The sequence below is a fragment of the Onychostoma macrolepis genome, chromosome 21 (assembly GCF_012432095.1).
Source record: "Onychostoma macrolepis isolate SWU-2019 chromosome 21, ASM1243209v1, whole genome shotgun sequence".
Classification (NCBI taxonomy): domain Eukaryota; kingdom Metazoa; phylum Chordata; class Actinopteri; order Cypriniformes; family Cyprinidae; genus Onychostoma; species Onychostoma macrolepis.
Window position 1 is genome coordinate 20121094 of NC_081175.1, and position 15223 is coordinate 20136316.

General features: G+C 34.6%; 1 protein-coding gene across 2 annotated transcripts in view; it reads left to right on the plus strand.

Annotated features, from left to right (window-relative positions):
* The first annotated feature begins 5197 nt into the window (after positions 1-5197).
* Positions 5198-15223, plus strand: part of sfswap (splicing factor SWAP) — a 95322-nt gene continuing 85296 nt past the window's right edge. For both annotated transcript variants that reach the window (XM_058757420.1, XM_058757421.1), the window contains exons 1-3: positions 5198-5547; positions 7481-7644; positions 11408-11539. In XM_058757420.1, coding sequence (XP_058613403.1) covers positions 5354-5547; positions 7481-7644; positions 11408-11539 — 490 coding nt within the window. In that variant the 5' untranslated portion in view covers positions 5198-5353. The remainder of the gene's footprint in view (positions 5548-7480; positions 7645-11407; positions 11540-15223) is intronic.

A 15223-nucleotide genomic window follows, 5' to 3' on the forward strand; every position in this document is an offset into this window, starting at 1 on the left:
TTAGATGGCACTTAGAGGCTTTTGCATCTGAACTCTTCATATATATATATATATATATATATATATATATATACACTATATTGCCAAAAGTATTGGGTCACCCCCTTCTAATGAACAGGTTTGACTACTTTAGTAATTTCCATGAGTACAAATCTTAATGTTTAAGCATATAATGATTGAGCATGATAATGATCATTTTAAAGCAACAGTTTGGACAGGACCCTTTTCTATTCTAACATGACGATGCCTCTGTGTATAAGGCAAGGTTCAAAAAGAAATGATTGATTTAGTCAGTGTTGAAGAACTTGACTGGTCTGCAGAAAGCCAAGTCCTAATCTCAGCTGAACACCTCTGGTGTGACTTTAAATGCAGACTTTGAGCCAAAAACTCTTTACCAAACACCAATTTGATTGGTTGAATAGAGGAGAATGTGATTAGTTGAGAAATTGTACAGTTAATGATGGATCTTAAATATTTAAATATTTCAGTGTGCCTACTAAGACTTAAATATTTGTGCATAATATTTTGACCCTGGATGCTTACAGAAGGATGATCTTTCATTTATGTGCCAGAAACATCATTCATAATTTTGTTGGTTCATGCTGAACTGGTGTTGATAAATGTACTCTTTATATTAATAAGTCAGTTTATATTGTCGCTGTTTTTAAGTTACATTGTCTGGAGAGTTTTCCAGTTTTTCAGTGTCCAAATGTTGTTTGTATTCTATTTATTATGAAGGGGCAAATTATAATCTCGATAATGAAAACATTTACATGTGTGGAGATTTAATTTATTTACATAAAGTTTGAGTAAACGGGAATATATTCTATGAAACATGTTTAAGTTTATTTAGCTGAATATTTTAATGCTTTAAAATATATTTGCATTTATAGAAATCTAATATATTTACATGTAAAGAAATGTAATATGTTAACAAATATTAGAAATTAATATATGGACAAATATTGCAAATTAATATATTTACATAGTCTGATATCTAAATGTATTTACATATAAAGGAAATAAATATATGTAAATATTTCCGATAAAAATTTTTATTGAATATATGTGAAAAATATTAAAAGCGGCGAAATCAAATATTTAAATATATTTTTAATATATATTTCAAAATATATTTACATATATTGTATAAAATATATTTTCTTCTATTTGAATTTAAGAAACACTGTAGCAGTCTTAAGTAAAATGAAGGGGACACAACACAATGTTGTGGCTATACTGCTGTGGTATTGCTGTAAAAATGAACTTTAATCATTGATTCTTCACAGCCTCGTCCTTTAGCAGTAAAAAATAAATAAATAAATAAAAACGGATCCAACCCCAGCATAGTTTTGGACAAATGTGCAAAGTAACCCATTTTATGTTTAAATGTTGACATCAACATGAAATGGCTTGGGATTTTTTTTAATCCTTAAAAAGTCTTAAAATGTATTAAATAAAGTTTTGCTTAAAAAAGGCCTTAAAATGTCTTAAATTCAGATTCAGTGGGTCTTAAATATCTTCGGTCTCATTACCGCAAAAGTTTCACCAGTCTGACGGACCCAGGCAGTGGCGGTTTTAGGCATGGGCGAACGGGGCAGCCGCCCGGGGCGGCATTTTTTCATGACACGTGGGGGGCGGCACAAGCACTTGGAAAAAAAAAATCATCTGCGACGCTAAGCGGTTTTCTATTATCTATCATATTATCTATCATATAACTGTGCGGGGAATTGGCAAATTGGCGCCCCTGCTTGTTGAGAAGCTACCGAGCACAGAAGCTGTGTGAGAAGTGGAAAGGGGAGGGGGGTGCGGCCGCGGGGGACAGTTGACCTCTCCCAAATTAGCAGTAGCCCCTCACTGCAGAACAAAAGATCCAGGGGGCGGAGTTGGATCCACATCCAGGGGGTGGAGATTGGTAGGTTTAGGGGTGGAGATGGGTAGGTTTAGGGGTGGGGATGGGTGGGTTTATGGATCAGGGGGTGGAGACGGGTAGGTTTAGGTCTATGTAAGGTGGGAGGAGTTGGATCTAGATCCAACTCCACCCCCTGGACCTTGTGTTCTGCAGTGAGGACCATCTCCAAATTAGTGGGACAAGTGGGCTAAAGTCAGTCACACCCAGGGGCGCGGGAAGTGTTTTTTTTATGTGGGCAACTGTTTAATTGTTGGGAATATTAAAAAAAAAAAAATTGGAGTGTCTATTTAAGTGCAAATAGCTATGTTGCTGGCAGAGGCTATTTACATTAACTCCACCCACAAATGTATGATTGAGATAGTCAAATATGCAAAAGACGGTTACTAGCTGTCAGATTCAGTGGTGCAGATGGTAAAATTTACGTTACACTTCTTTCGACACGATCGACCAGGGTTTGAATCTGGCTTTTGGCTAACTTTTTTTCTCCCTTTTTAAATTTCAAATCACATCACATCAGAAAAGCATTTATTTTTTAATAAAAATGAAGGAAATAATCAAAGAGTTGAACATAAAGTATCGGGTAGGGTTAGGGTAGGTGTAGAGAGGGCTTTTGTCCCAATAAGGTGGCATCCATTTAATAATTAGAAATAAAATTTAAAAATTACACTCAATAAGTTATTGCATACTATTTTAGAATGTATTACAATGCAGAAGTGCAGATAATTACCACTATTTTTGCAATAAGTAATGTTTTTCGCCATGTTTTTATTTTATTTTAACATAGAATAAATAGAATCTAAAGCTATTTGCACTGTGTAAATAACATATCACTAAAGAATACTGCTATTTTCACTTTGTGGTTTAGTCTTGACTTCTGGTCGTGAGTGACAGTGCTGGGGGATGGGAAATCTGTTGATTGTCGAGTGCCAAATAAACACAGAGTGTTTATTATGTATATAGAGTATATTTATTTAAGTTCTGATAACTTATACTGTTTTGTGCAGAATTGTGTTTTTCACGTTGAAGGATTTGTGCAATTGAGAAATGTAAGCTTGTCTTACACTTATATTTTTATAGTAAAACTGTTTGTGCAAAATTTTTTAGCAAAAAAACCTAAAAAAAAAATTTCTGGAATGGGGGCTGTGGATGGGCGCTCAGAGGGGGTCTCGCCCGGGGAGTAATTCAATGTAGAACCGCCACTGGACCCAGGGACTGTTTACAATCATTAGACAGACGGAAAATTCTCAGCGCTGTAGTTACTGCGAATACCACCAGCTCGCTGACAAGCCTCCTAGCTGCTTTAAATGGGTTAATGCAAGTTTACTGAAAAATTGCTCGAGGATTTTACTTGCCCGACGGGACAAATAGCTTGATTAAAACTTAAGTGACATTTTATTACATTCAGCGTAAACAGCGATTGATAATGGATCGTGTATTTCTGGTATCAATGTTGCGCTGTTGAGGCTAATGCTGCCTGTCTCTGTGAGAGACTTGTATGGAGAAATCAAATCAAATGAGCATAACGGCAAACATAAAGAAACTCACAGAACAAACATACTGAGGTAAAAATTCAAAATGTTTAGTTTATTTATAACATGATGATGATGATAACGTACCATGATAAGGGGACTATTTTGCTAAATATGTTACATTGATTTTGGCTCAAGAAACAAGTAGTTAAGTAGTTACTTACATTTCAGACAGAATATTGACTGTTTTGTTCTATTTCACCAACGAAAATAGTTCCAAACAAAGATCAGAAGTATTGCACATTCTCCAAGCATTTTTGTTCCTGAATGATTCAGTGTTTTGAATGAATCGGTTGAATGAATAAGTGATTACCGCCACCTACTGGTGGTTTAGTTAGTTTAAAAGTATGCATTTTTCCACCAACATTTCTTATTTGTATATTCAAAAAAAATTATTTAAAACTATTAATCTCATAACATTATTTATTGCGGTTGTAAATTTGTAGTGCAAATTATTTAATTTGATTGCTAACAGCCCTGTTGTGTATATTAAATTTCCTCATCAGTTGTAAGAATTTGACATGAAAGATGACGCATACATTTAATAAGGTTAAAAAATATTGGACTTTATGGAGGCAAATAACAACCTGGGGTAAATATTAAAAACATGCAGATTTAAATATGTAAATGCTGAATAGAAAACTGATGAAAATATTGCTTCATTTACACCACCAAAAATATTGCTGATGTGGAGCTTTTGAGGGATATTTTATATGGGATATTGTCTTCAGATATGAAAAGTTCTCTGTATATCGTAATGATAAATATCATTTTTGACAGCGATGATATTTTGTTTTCTTTTTAAATTTAAAAACACATTAAATATTACATTTACATATGTAATATAATGTGTAGTTCCTTCACAGGTTTGGTCTTAAATTTTACATATGGTGGTATTAAAAAGGTCTTAAAAAGTCTTAAATCTAACTTGTTCATATCTGTAGACACCCTGTTAATGACTCGTTTAAATGATTCAGAGTCGACTCTTTCATTTGAGAGACAATAACTTTATATACGGTGCACTTTCAGATTTAAAACTTTGCAGGATGTTTTCATTTCATTAAACACTGCATGAAAGGTGATTTTCAAAAATCCATAATAGGGCAGTTTAATTTAGCTGTAGATTAAAATAGAGATTAATGATAACTAAACCGTGTGTGTGCGTTTGTGTGTGTGTGATTTCTCTTTTGCCTTTTCTTTGGGCAAATATCCACCCCTAGCATAATTTTGAACAAATGTGCAAACCTATAACCCATTCTAGTATAGTTTTATGTTTAAATTATATATTTATTATTGATGTTTATTTCCTGAAAATTGTTTATTGCTAGAAATAGCGCACATCAGGGTTTAAGCTGTATTTCAGTGTGTCCCACATTGGCTACTGGTAACAGTATTGCAAAAATGGCAAACCCCACTAAAAATTAATAGAAAATAAAACATCTCATATAAAATTTAGTTTGAGATGCTGCTTCTTTTTTGATGAATGTTAACTGATTCTCTGACTTTGTTTCTGTGTTCAGTCAAGTTTACAGCGTGGGTCAAATCTGCGCTATCATTTTCATTTTCACTTTGAGGTTTTCGTCTCGAATATGACTGGTGTATATCTTTCCTATGTATATGCATACCTAAACTGTTTAAATATTGTAAAAGCTCACATATTATATTCAAATATATTGTTTACGAATTAAAACAGCAGCACCGCGTTCAGTTTCACGAAACACAGTGCAACGAATCTGCGACTCCGAAACGCAACATTCTTCAACACGCCATATTTGTTTCAGTGTGTGTTGCTATGTGTTGGAGCAATTGTTAGCAGACATATTTTATCCCACTTTTCCCAACTTTAAAGAAATGGTTATACATTTCTAGCAGTTTATCGCATATTTCTCGTGTCTTGCCGATATTATCAGGAATGTATCGACGCGGGGGAAGCAAGACGGACCATAATAAAGCGACTAAGGAGCAGAGCGACAGCAGCAAGTATGCGGAGCTGCTGGTGTTCGGCTACGCCTGCAAGATGTTCCGGGACGATGAGAGGGCCATCTACCACGATCAGGGCAAACACCTTATCCCATGGATGGGGGACAAGAACATCATGATCGATAGGTCGGTTAAACAAACCTAATGGGAATTATTACTTAACCAACTTAATGTCTTCCAAAGGGACCTTGGATGTATTTGTTGTTTTGCAGCACGGGAGGAGCTGATGGCATTGTGTGATGTTTACATGGCCAAACGTGAATAAAAGAAACTTTAAATTGACAGATCTAAGATAACTTGCTTGGGTTGTGATTATTTGTAAGCTCAATGCACTGACAAAGCTGACAAATGTTTCAACAGAAAGATCAGCCTAAGACGGTTTGCTGGTCTTAGCTGGTTTAAGTTAGTCTCCCAGGCTGACAGGCTGAAAAAGTGCCCAGACCCCTCTAAAACCATCCAGGAGACCAGCAAACCAGCATAGGCCGGTTTAAGAGTTTTATTTTTATTTTTTTTGCGCAGGGTTAGGGGATGTTTTAAATCCAAAGCAGAGTCCTTGCTCACTTGGTCCTCACTTATATAATTTAAAATATAGGTAAAAAAAATAAATAAATATGAATGACAAATTTATTGAATGATAAGTGAATATGAATCCACGGTCATGTGAGGCCTCTGCTTCTTAGCACTTTAGGAATTTGCTTTGGTCCCATGCATTTATTTGATTGAATGTGACCACAAAACCAGTCATAAGGGTCATTTCTTTTTAATTGAGTATTTCCTGGTTTGTTAGGATAGGACAATATTGGGACGAGATCATCAAAATATTAAAATGTTGAGAAAATCGCCTTTAAAGTTGAAATGAAGTTCAATTTGCAATGCATATTGCAAAAAAAAAAAAAAAAAATGATATTTATGATAGGAAATTCACTAAATATCTAAATGTAACATGATCTTTACTTAATATCCTAATGACTTTTGGCATAAAAGAAAAATCTATCATTTTGACCCATACAATGTATTGCAACAAATATACCCATGCTACTTATGACTGGTTTTGTGGTCCAGGGTCACAAATGCAAACCATGGCAAATTCACGTTAGATTAACCTGCTACTGTAAATTAGTCCGTGCATTAAGGTGGTTCTCATATATGAAGTAATATATGATTCAAATCCCATTATATGAATTCTGTCTTTGTGCATAGATCCGAAGTCTAACATTGTTCTTTTGCAGGAAGTACTTTTAACACATAGTCAGTCGAATATTGCATTCTTTATCTGTTTTGTCTTTTCCTCCACACTTTTTCCAGTTCAGCTGCAGTCCTTTTAAAAAATGTGAAAATTGGGGTGTGTTGAAAAGCAGCGGGTTGCATTGAGCCACCTTAATCTGCATGGATCTGTTTTCTTGTTTCCAATGTGTATGTGTGTGTCTCTCTATCACGTAATACAGAACTTATTTCCTCAGCAATTAAGGCTAAGGGGTCCCGCCAGGCCCCGATTGCCACCTCATCGCCCACTTCTCTCTTTTGCCGAAGAAACTGGAACTGAGAAGTGGAGTACAGGAGCGAGCGCAGGAAAATTTCCTCCATATGGGTTCTTACGGATAGGTATTTATGTGCTCGGGCTTGTGTGGATGTACTTCTTTTACAGTATATTTAGGAATGATGATGGCAGTTGTCTCAAAAAGTTGGAATGGTTTGTTGAACCATGTAAGGTAAGAGGAGAGTTGTTTGCGTTTTTTTTGTTTTTTGTTTTTATTCGTTCTTTACTCAGGCCTGTTGCGTCTTTTTATGGTTTTAGTGAAGAATTAGATGGATTTAGTAAGTTTATCACGCAAGTGCACTCATCTGTTGACCCGTATACCATCTGGAGTGCATCACATAGGCCGTCTTTTTTTGCATCTCCTCATGCAAACCTTGTAAGTGAAGTAGCATTTCGAAAGAAAGCTTATACGTGAATATAAAAACGGCTTTACTTTTAGGGTTCTTCATTGTGGTGAGTATTTCTTGTATGTAATCCAATGTTAATTTCCCCTCGCCTTTAACCACGTGATTCATATTGCAGGTACGATGGCCGCGGTCATTTACACGATCTTTCGGAATATGACGCAGGCTCGTGGAATCACGATTACCAGCTGTCTGAGGAGGAGGCGAGGATAGAGGCTCTGTGTGATGAGGAGAGGTACCTGGCCATGCACACTGATCTTCTGGAGGAGGAGGCCAGGCAAGGTGAATGAACATTGATCTATCAGCTCAGTCAATTTTCATACATTATTCTAGCGGTTTTCAATCCTGTTCCTCGGGACCCACTGCTCTGCACGTTTTGCATGTCTCCCTTATCTGACACACTCATTTGAGTTCATGGAGCTCTTTCCTAACAAGCTGATGATCTGAATCAGATGTGGGTCCCCAGGAACAAGTTTGAAAACCACTGCATTATTCAAATGTGTGAAGTTAATGTCAGCTCGGGTGCAGCGTTCATTTTTACATTTTATCTTTAGTCCAAGTTTTTTACTTTTTTTTTTTTTTTTGTTATTTTTACTCTTGACTCAAGCAGCGTTTTTTTCTGGTTTAGGATACATTTGGGTGCAGCATTATTTATTTACTATGCTTTGTTTGAAACAATCACCTTTTTTGTATTTTTCAAATTTTTCAGAAATATTTTCATAAAAATAGTTTTTATATATATTAAATATTTTTTTGTTAACTGATTTTTACATTTTAATTTATAATTATTTTTTTTTTGTCATGACGCACATTTTTCATTTTGTTTTTGTTGACAAAAGCATTTTTTGGCATTAATATCTGTGCACATGCAAATTAATATCTAAAGTGCACATTGTCATTAGGCAAATACTTTACCTAGCCTATTGCTAAGAGATTTCGAAATCTTCTGTATATGTAATTTCTTCATAATTAAAAAAAAATATATATTCTAAAAATATATATAAAATTAACTAAAATACTGATAACATGATGTCAAAAAAAACTAAATGCAAAAATAGAATCTTTTTCACCTGCAGTTTCAGACTTTTGGACTTAACCCATTTAAAGTTCAAATGGTTTTTTTGTTTTTGTTTTTTTTACGTTTTCTATAAATTCATGAACTATGAACATTTTTCTGTTAATGTTCTGTTAACATCTGCTAACCTATTCAATTAGAAAAATGCAAAATAGAAGCATTTTCATTAGCCAATTCAGACTTTTGTACCCCACTTAACTCAAGGTTTACTTTTTTGTTTATTTATATAAACTCATGAACTAGTATTAACTTTTCTCTTAACTTTCTGTTAAGTTAATCAATTCGAAAAATGCAAAGTAGAAGCATTTTCACTAGCCGTTTCAGACTTTTGAAACCCCCTGAACCCATTCCAAAATACCAATTTTCTATACACTCATAAACTATAAACTTCTTTTATTAATCATGGAAAACGTTCTGAAACCACAACATGTCTTTCTTGTCCCTGTGTGAGATTCTTTCATTGGGAGGTGTATATATATATATTTATAAAAGTAGAAATGCATGAAGAGAACCCTTTCATAGTGGCAGTGGGAGAAAAAACTGACCTTTTCAATCTGAAATAATGAATCTAGCTTGTTTTGCTTAGGTGGACAACCAGAGCTCTTCAGTGCAGTTTTTCATGGTTATAGACTTTAGACTGGTGCGGTCAGGCTTTAAGTGCTTTCCTCTAATATCTTTTTGATTGTATTATATTTCCAGAATAGTGAAAGGTACTTGTGCTTGTTTTGTATACTGTGAAGAGCGTAAAACTGACATGGCTGTTTGTTTTGAAATAAATCAAATAAGTTTAGTCCATTGAATGTGAAAGTGTTGTTGCTGTTGGTTACCATGTTAGATGTTGTTATTGATGTAGATGTGACGGTTAAAACTTGTTCTGAAATGTTTGTTCAAGAATGCGGTTCAGAATGAAGTTTGTCCCTTGACTACACCCAGCAATTTAACTGTTTAATTCATTGAGGCATGACGCTTGGCCTGATTAACACAAGATATTATCAAATATGTATTCTAAGAAAGCAATAAGTGATGTATTGTTTTGGATGCACTGAAATATCATTCAAAAATATTGTTTGTGTGTATGAAATATTTCATACACACATAAGGGCATCAATCATGGCTCATCCAAATCACTTTTTAGAGCCGGGAACTATTGGGTTTTAACTTTTGTTGCAATGTTTTTAAACATTTTCAGAATGTTGTTTCGCGACTTCTTAATCTTAGAACTATTCTGATTTATCAAATTGAGATAAATCAGTATGGCACATTCTTATAACTCCGTAGATGCATCAACAGGTTAAAAAGTCCAAAATTACGCTCATCGGCTCAATTTGCAGGTTAACAATCTTTAAACAGAGGTGCGCAGTGAGTGGTAATGAATTATGATGTCCTCTGCTGATAGTGTCAGTACGCCATAGTCATTATCTCTGTAGTCATCATGTGGATTCGCCCTTCGGGGGAGACCTAACCTCATTAAACTTTTATCAATCTGTCTACATTAACATCCTATAAACTGTAATAAAGCATTGTGATTGTTTAATATTGGACTGTCCTTGTGCTCTATTGCAGTTTTAGTAGTTTTGATTTTGTAGTGAGATCATTAAATATGAGAACTCACTGTGGCTGCTTGGATGTGTGGATTGGTGTGAATATATGAGGTTTTAAGTTTTAGTGTGGAATTAATACAGCTTTTGTGCAGCATTTTTGCTATAAGTGGAGAGAAAGAAAAATCTAAATATTATAGTTACTAAAGATGTCTATTTCAAACAAATGCTGTTCTTCTGAACACTGTAAACATCAAAGAATCCTGAAAAAACTGTTATGAGAAAAATGTTACTTGACCACCAAATCAACATATGTGACCCTGGACCACAAAACAAGTAGCAGCACTGGTATATTTGTAGCAATAGCCAACAATTATATTGTATGGGTCAAAATTATGATTTTTCTTTTATGCCAAAAATCATTAGGATATTAAGTACAGATCATGTTCCATGAAGATATTTTTACAATTTTTAGATTTTTTTTTTTTGCACCCTCAGATTCCAGATTTTCATATAGTTGTATCTTGGCCAGATATTGTCCTAACAAACTATACATCAATGGAAAGCTTTAAGCTTATTTATTCAGCTTTCAGATGATGTATACATTTCAATAATAATAATAAAAAAAGACCCTTATGAATGGTTTTGTGGTCCAGGGTGACATATTAGAATGATTTCTGAAGAATCATGTGACACTGAAGACTGGAGTAATGGCTGCTGAAAATTCAGCTTTGTCATCACAGGAATAAATTGCTTTTTAAAATATGCTTAAATAGAAAACATTTATTTTCAATTTTAATAATTTTTCACAATATTACAGTTTTTTTAATGTGTTTTTGATCAAATAAATGCAGCCTTGCTGAATGTAAGAGACTTTCAAATACATAAAAAATCTGAGCAAATATTTGAATGGTGTATGCAATACGAAAATAGAAACCTCACCTAACGATAGAAAATCTGGTAACACTTTAGTATAGGGACCAATTCTCACTGTTAATTAGTTGCTTATTAGCATGTCTATTATTAACACATTGGCTGTTTATTAGTACTTATAAAGCACATATTTTGCATTACCAAATTCTACATTCCTAATACCTAAACTTAACTACCTTACTAACTATTAATAAGCAGCAAACTAGGAGTTTTCTGAGGCAACAGTAATAGTTAATGGTTTGTTAATAGCAAGAATTGGACCTTAAAATAAAGTGTGACCGAAAAGCTTCTTTTTTTTTTTTTGTGTAGCATTTCTATTTGAATTAAACTGGTTCAGTAATGATTTGTTTAATCCAACTTTACAGTGTTTGAAACTTGTGAATCAGCTGTGGATAAGAATAGAAAGAGAATGTTTGAGGATGATGAGCACTGTAGTTAATTCAGAAGTGAATTTTTTTTCATGTGAATTTTTCCAGTGAATCTTTCTTTCTGTTTTCAGAGGAGGAGTATAAAAGGCTGAGCGAAGCCTTGGCTGATGAAGGCACCTACAACGCAGTGGCCTTCCGTTACAGCGCTGACTACTATGACCCCTCCCAGCCCACTGAGGAAGAAGAGGCCAGCAAAGAAGCAGGTGGGATCCGTACAAGTCTAGAAAACACACAACTTCAAAAACCACATGCTTGCTTTGAAATGCTGCTTGTAAGTCTGAGCCTGAGGAGATTCAGTTTCTGAGACAGGTTTCTCTGCATACTTTAGCCTACGAACTTCAAAATGCTCCGGGATGAAAAGAGACCATTTCCCTTAGGTCAAATAAGTATCGTTTTTGAGCCTCAAGGCACTGAAAAGCTCAAAGTTTTTTAAAGACTGAGCAAGGTAGGCTGTGGATATGCAGGGACTGTTAATGACAAGCAAGGTCCAGCGGTTAACCACTACAGGGTTTTAGCAAAAACATCACACTCCATGGCTGATTGCTTTATAAATACAGGAGCCTGGAATAAGTTTGAGTCCTCAGAGCTCGTCTCAAGCAGAAATTCGGTGACAAATGAGTTTCTAAAACAAACAGTAATCACCCTCAATGCTTTTGTGCTCCTCATTCACACCTGCTCGCACCAGCACTCTACAGAGAACAAGACTTGGCCCATGGCGCATAGTCTTTATCCACCCACTCACCGCACACACACACACACACATTCAACTAGTGGCATTGATGTCTTTTTCTTACAGTGACTGTGATGAAGTCATAAATTTTGTAGCTGCTGAACTGGAATCCAGACACCAGACACCTCAGCATTTGCAATCATCAGCCTCGGACGTCATGCCCCAAAGTTCTTTCACTTGCCATCTGATATTGCCCACAAAATTGGAAAGCACTTTCTGGATGTGGCGAGCTCTGAGCTGATTGGCTGGCTTTAGATGACTTTCAAGAATAAGGGCACACAGGTTCTTTTTTTTTTCTTTTCTTTTTTTAATCATTCCACCTGGAAATAAAGTCATGATGACAAGGTACCAGTGCCTAGTTGCAAGAAACCCCTAAAGTTAAGAAAACCCATAGTTGTAAGTGTAATATTACTAAACAATTTCTTAACTTAAGGGATTTTATGAAATTGGGTGTGAGTTTGTAGAACGAGATCTTTTGAAGATGCAATAATTACCTGATTTGCTGGTTTAATGCCGTTTAAGATATTAGGAGTTCACTGTGTTTTCAGTAGGGAGGGATATGCTGATACTGGGCTCCTGTACTCTTTAAAATGCTCCTGTACCAAAAGCTGATACCACACAGCATGTAAACAGTGCACCAGACAAAGAAACACTGACAAGAGAAAGCAGAATGTAGTTATTCGAGATTAAGGATGTCTATGAAGTACTTGTATGTGTAGTACTCTCTTAATAATAAATGAGAGAGACAGAGACAAGAGTTAGTGGTTGGCCAAGCGGTCCTCTTTGTTGTCTTTAATATACATTGTATTTCATTAAGACACTTTGAATCACAGTAGTCATCAACACATATAAATACTTAAATCAAATCACAGTAAACAAATAAATAGATAATAATATATACAGAAATGTTGCAGATCTTCCACACATCTGGATTTACTCATAAATATCTCAGATCAACTACTCCGGTAAGTATTAAAGGTAGTATGCAAACGACTCATATAAACTTCTCTATGAAACGGGTATGAAAATTACACAATTACACAAATGATCAATTTAAACAAATTATTAACACATTAAATCATGTAAACTGTAGTTTGGCATTACATTTTAATAACTTTAACTAACCTTAATAATAAATGAGAGAGACAGAGACAAGAGTTAGTGGTTGGCCAAGCGGTCCTCTTTGTTGTCTGAGGATGCGCTGCAGTTGTCACGGTAACTCTACTCTCTCTCAACTGCCACCAGGAATTCGGAAAATGCAGCTGGACTGTCCAGTGCAAACTCATTATAACACATTAAAGTAATTTTAATTTAACTTATATACACATGTAAATAGAAATAGACATACCTAAATACATAACAAAATATATACAAATAATTTAATATTGTTATGACACAAACTCCATGCAGCAGGGTGGTCACATATGTAATCAATATAATGTTAAACATTCAGTATTCATGTCTGTATAGCTGATGTACACGAGTTGATAAGAAAATAGTGTGAGAGCTTGTCAAGAGAATATCCCTTTCTCACAAACATCACTGGAAAGTATGTAGTTCGGTCGGATATGTCAAAAAGTAAAACAATGCAGAAGTCACTAAAGTTACTTGAGGGTAAAGAGAGGGAGAGAATCAAGCAAGAGAGAGAGTGAACGCACTTCTGTTGTATGATCTTTATTGATGTTCAATCTATTAGCAGATGCATCATTTGGATTAAAACTAAATTGCAAATATAAAACAAACAAAAATTATAGGGGCATTCACTGTAAACAACATTTATTTTAAACGTCAAGCATACACAACTTTGTTTAAAGCGAAAGTGAAACTAGAAACTTAATTGCATTATGTGAGTTGCTTTGGAATATAAGTGGCAGCAGGTTTCAGATGATCAAAAGCCAACTTATATTTCAAAAAATGTTAATCGCTGTTACAAGATTTACATATAACGAGTGGTTCGCCACATTATTACAGGATAACGTCTTGTGATTACACTACTGAGCTGCTGCAATGGAGCAGCTCTAATGCTCTATTAAATTAAAGATGAAATACCATAATGTAATAAAATGAACAGTGAAAGTAACAAAGACTTGTACAATAAATTTTAACGGGCATAATTAAAGCTGCGGTTTGTAACTTTTGGCGCTTTAGTGGTTAATAAACAGAACTGTGTGCGTCTTGGGGAAGAATATTGTAGCCGGAGCTACTTCTCTCTGTTTATGTCTTTGACGAATCACTGGGCTACTCTGTAGCGGTACCTACCCGAACCAGTCTAAAATTGTCCGAATATAAACACTTATTATAGGTGTACTGTAGTGATTCAGGACAAGCCAAAAACACGGTTTGGAAAATGGATTCATGGTGTACTCGCTTATTATGTAAATTTTGAACACAAAAAAAGTTACGAACTGCAGCTTTAAATGTGTGAAATTAACTCAAGGAAATATCTGTTTGGTAAATAAAGCCAGCTAATATGATTTATTTAATTTATTTTTTTTATTACAAATGCAATGAAAATACAGGTATCTGTATTGGCAAGTACCAAGAATAAAAGTATCGTATCTGACTCGTTCTGGGAAAAGTGGTATCGGTGTATCCCTAGTTTTCAGCATCTGCCATCTCAATATATGAGGACACGAGCACGCTTTTCACCATTCCATAAAAAAATAAAGACATTCAAATACACATTGAAACTCAAAAATCTTCAAGACAGACCGTAAAATTTTAGTTTAACTTGAAGAAATTATAACAGAAATATATTACTGTTGTTTACTAAATTGTACTTCTCAGAGCAGTAATATTAATAGTAATATTTTAAGGAATGTCATGCAACAAAGATATTTCTAATTCATGTAGTATTTACACAGTTCTGTTTTGCAGCATCTTATTTACAAAAAAACTGTTTTGTTGTAAATTGTTATATTTTCAAATTATTACATTTTAAAATATCAATTAAATTGTTAAAGTTAATTGTGAACAAGTTGTTTACATTCATTCTCAAGGTCTAATAAATGTGGAAAGCATTTCCATCCCCCTTAATCATAAAGGATTATGATGTTCAAGGGACATTCTTGAACAAACATTTCTATTTTATAATGGGAAAAAAGCATTGTGATAATTATTTTTGCCCATATTGCCCAGCCCTATTTCTGTGAAATAT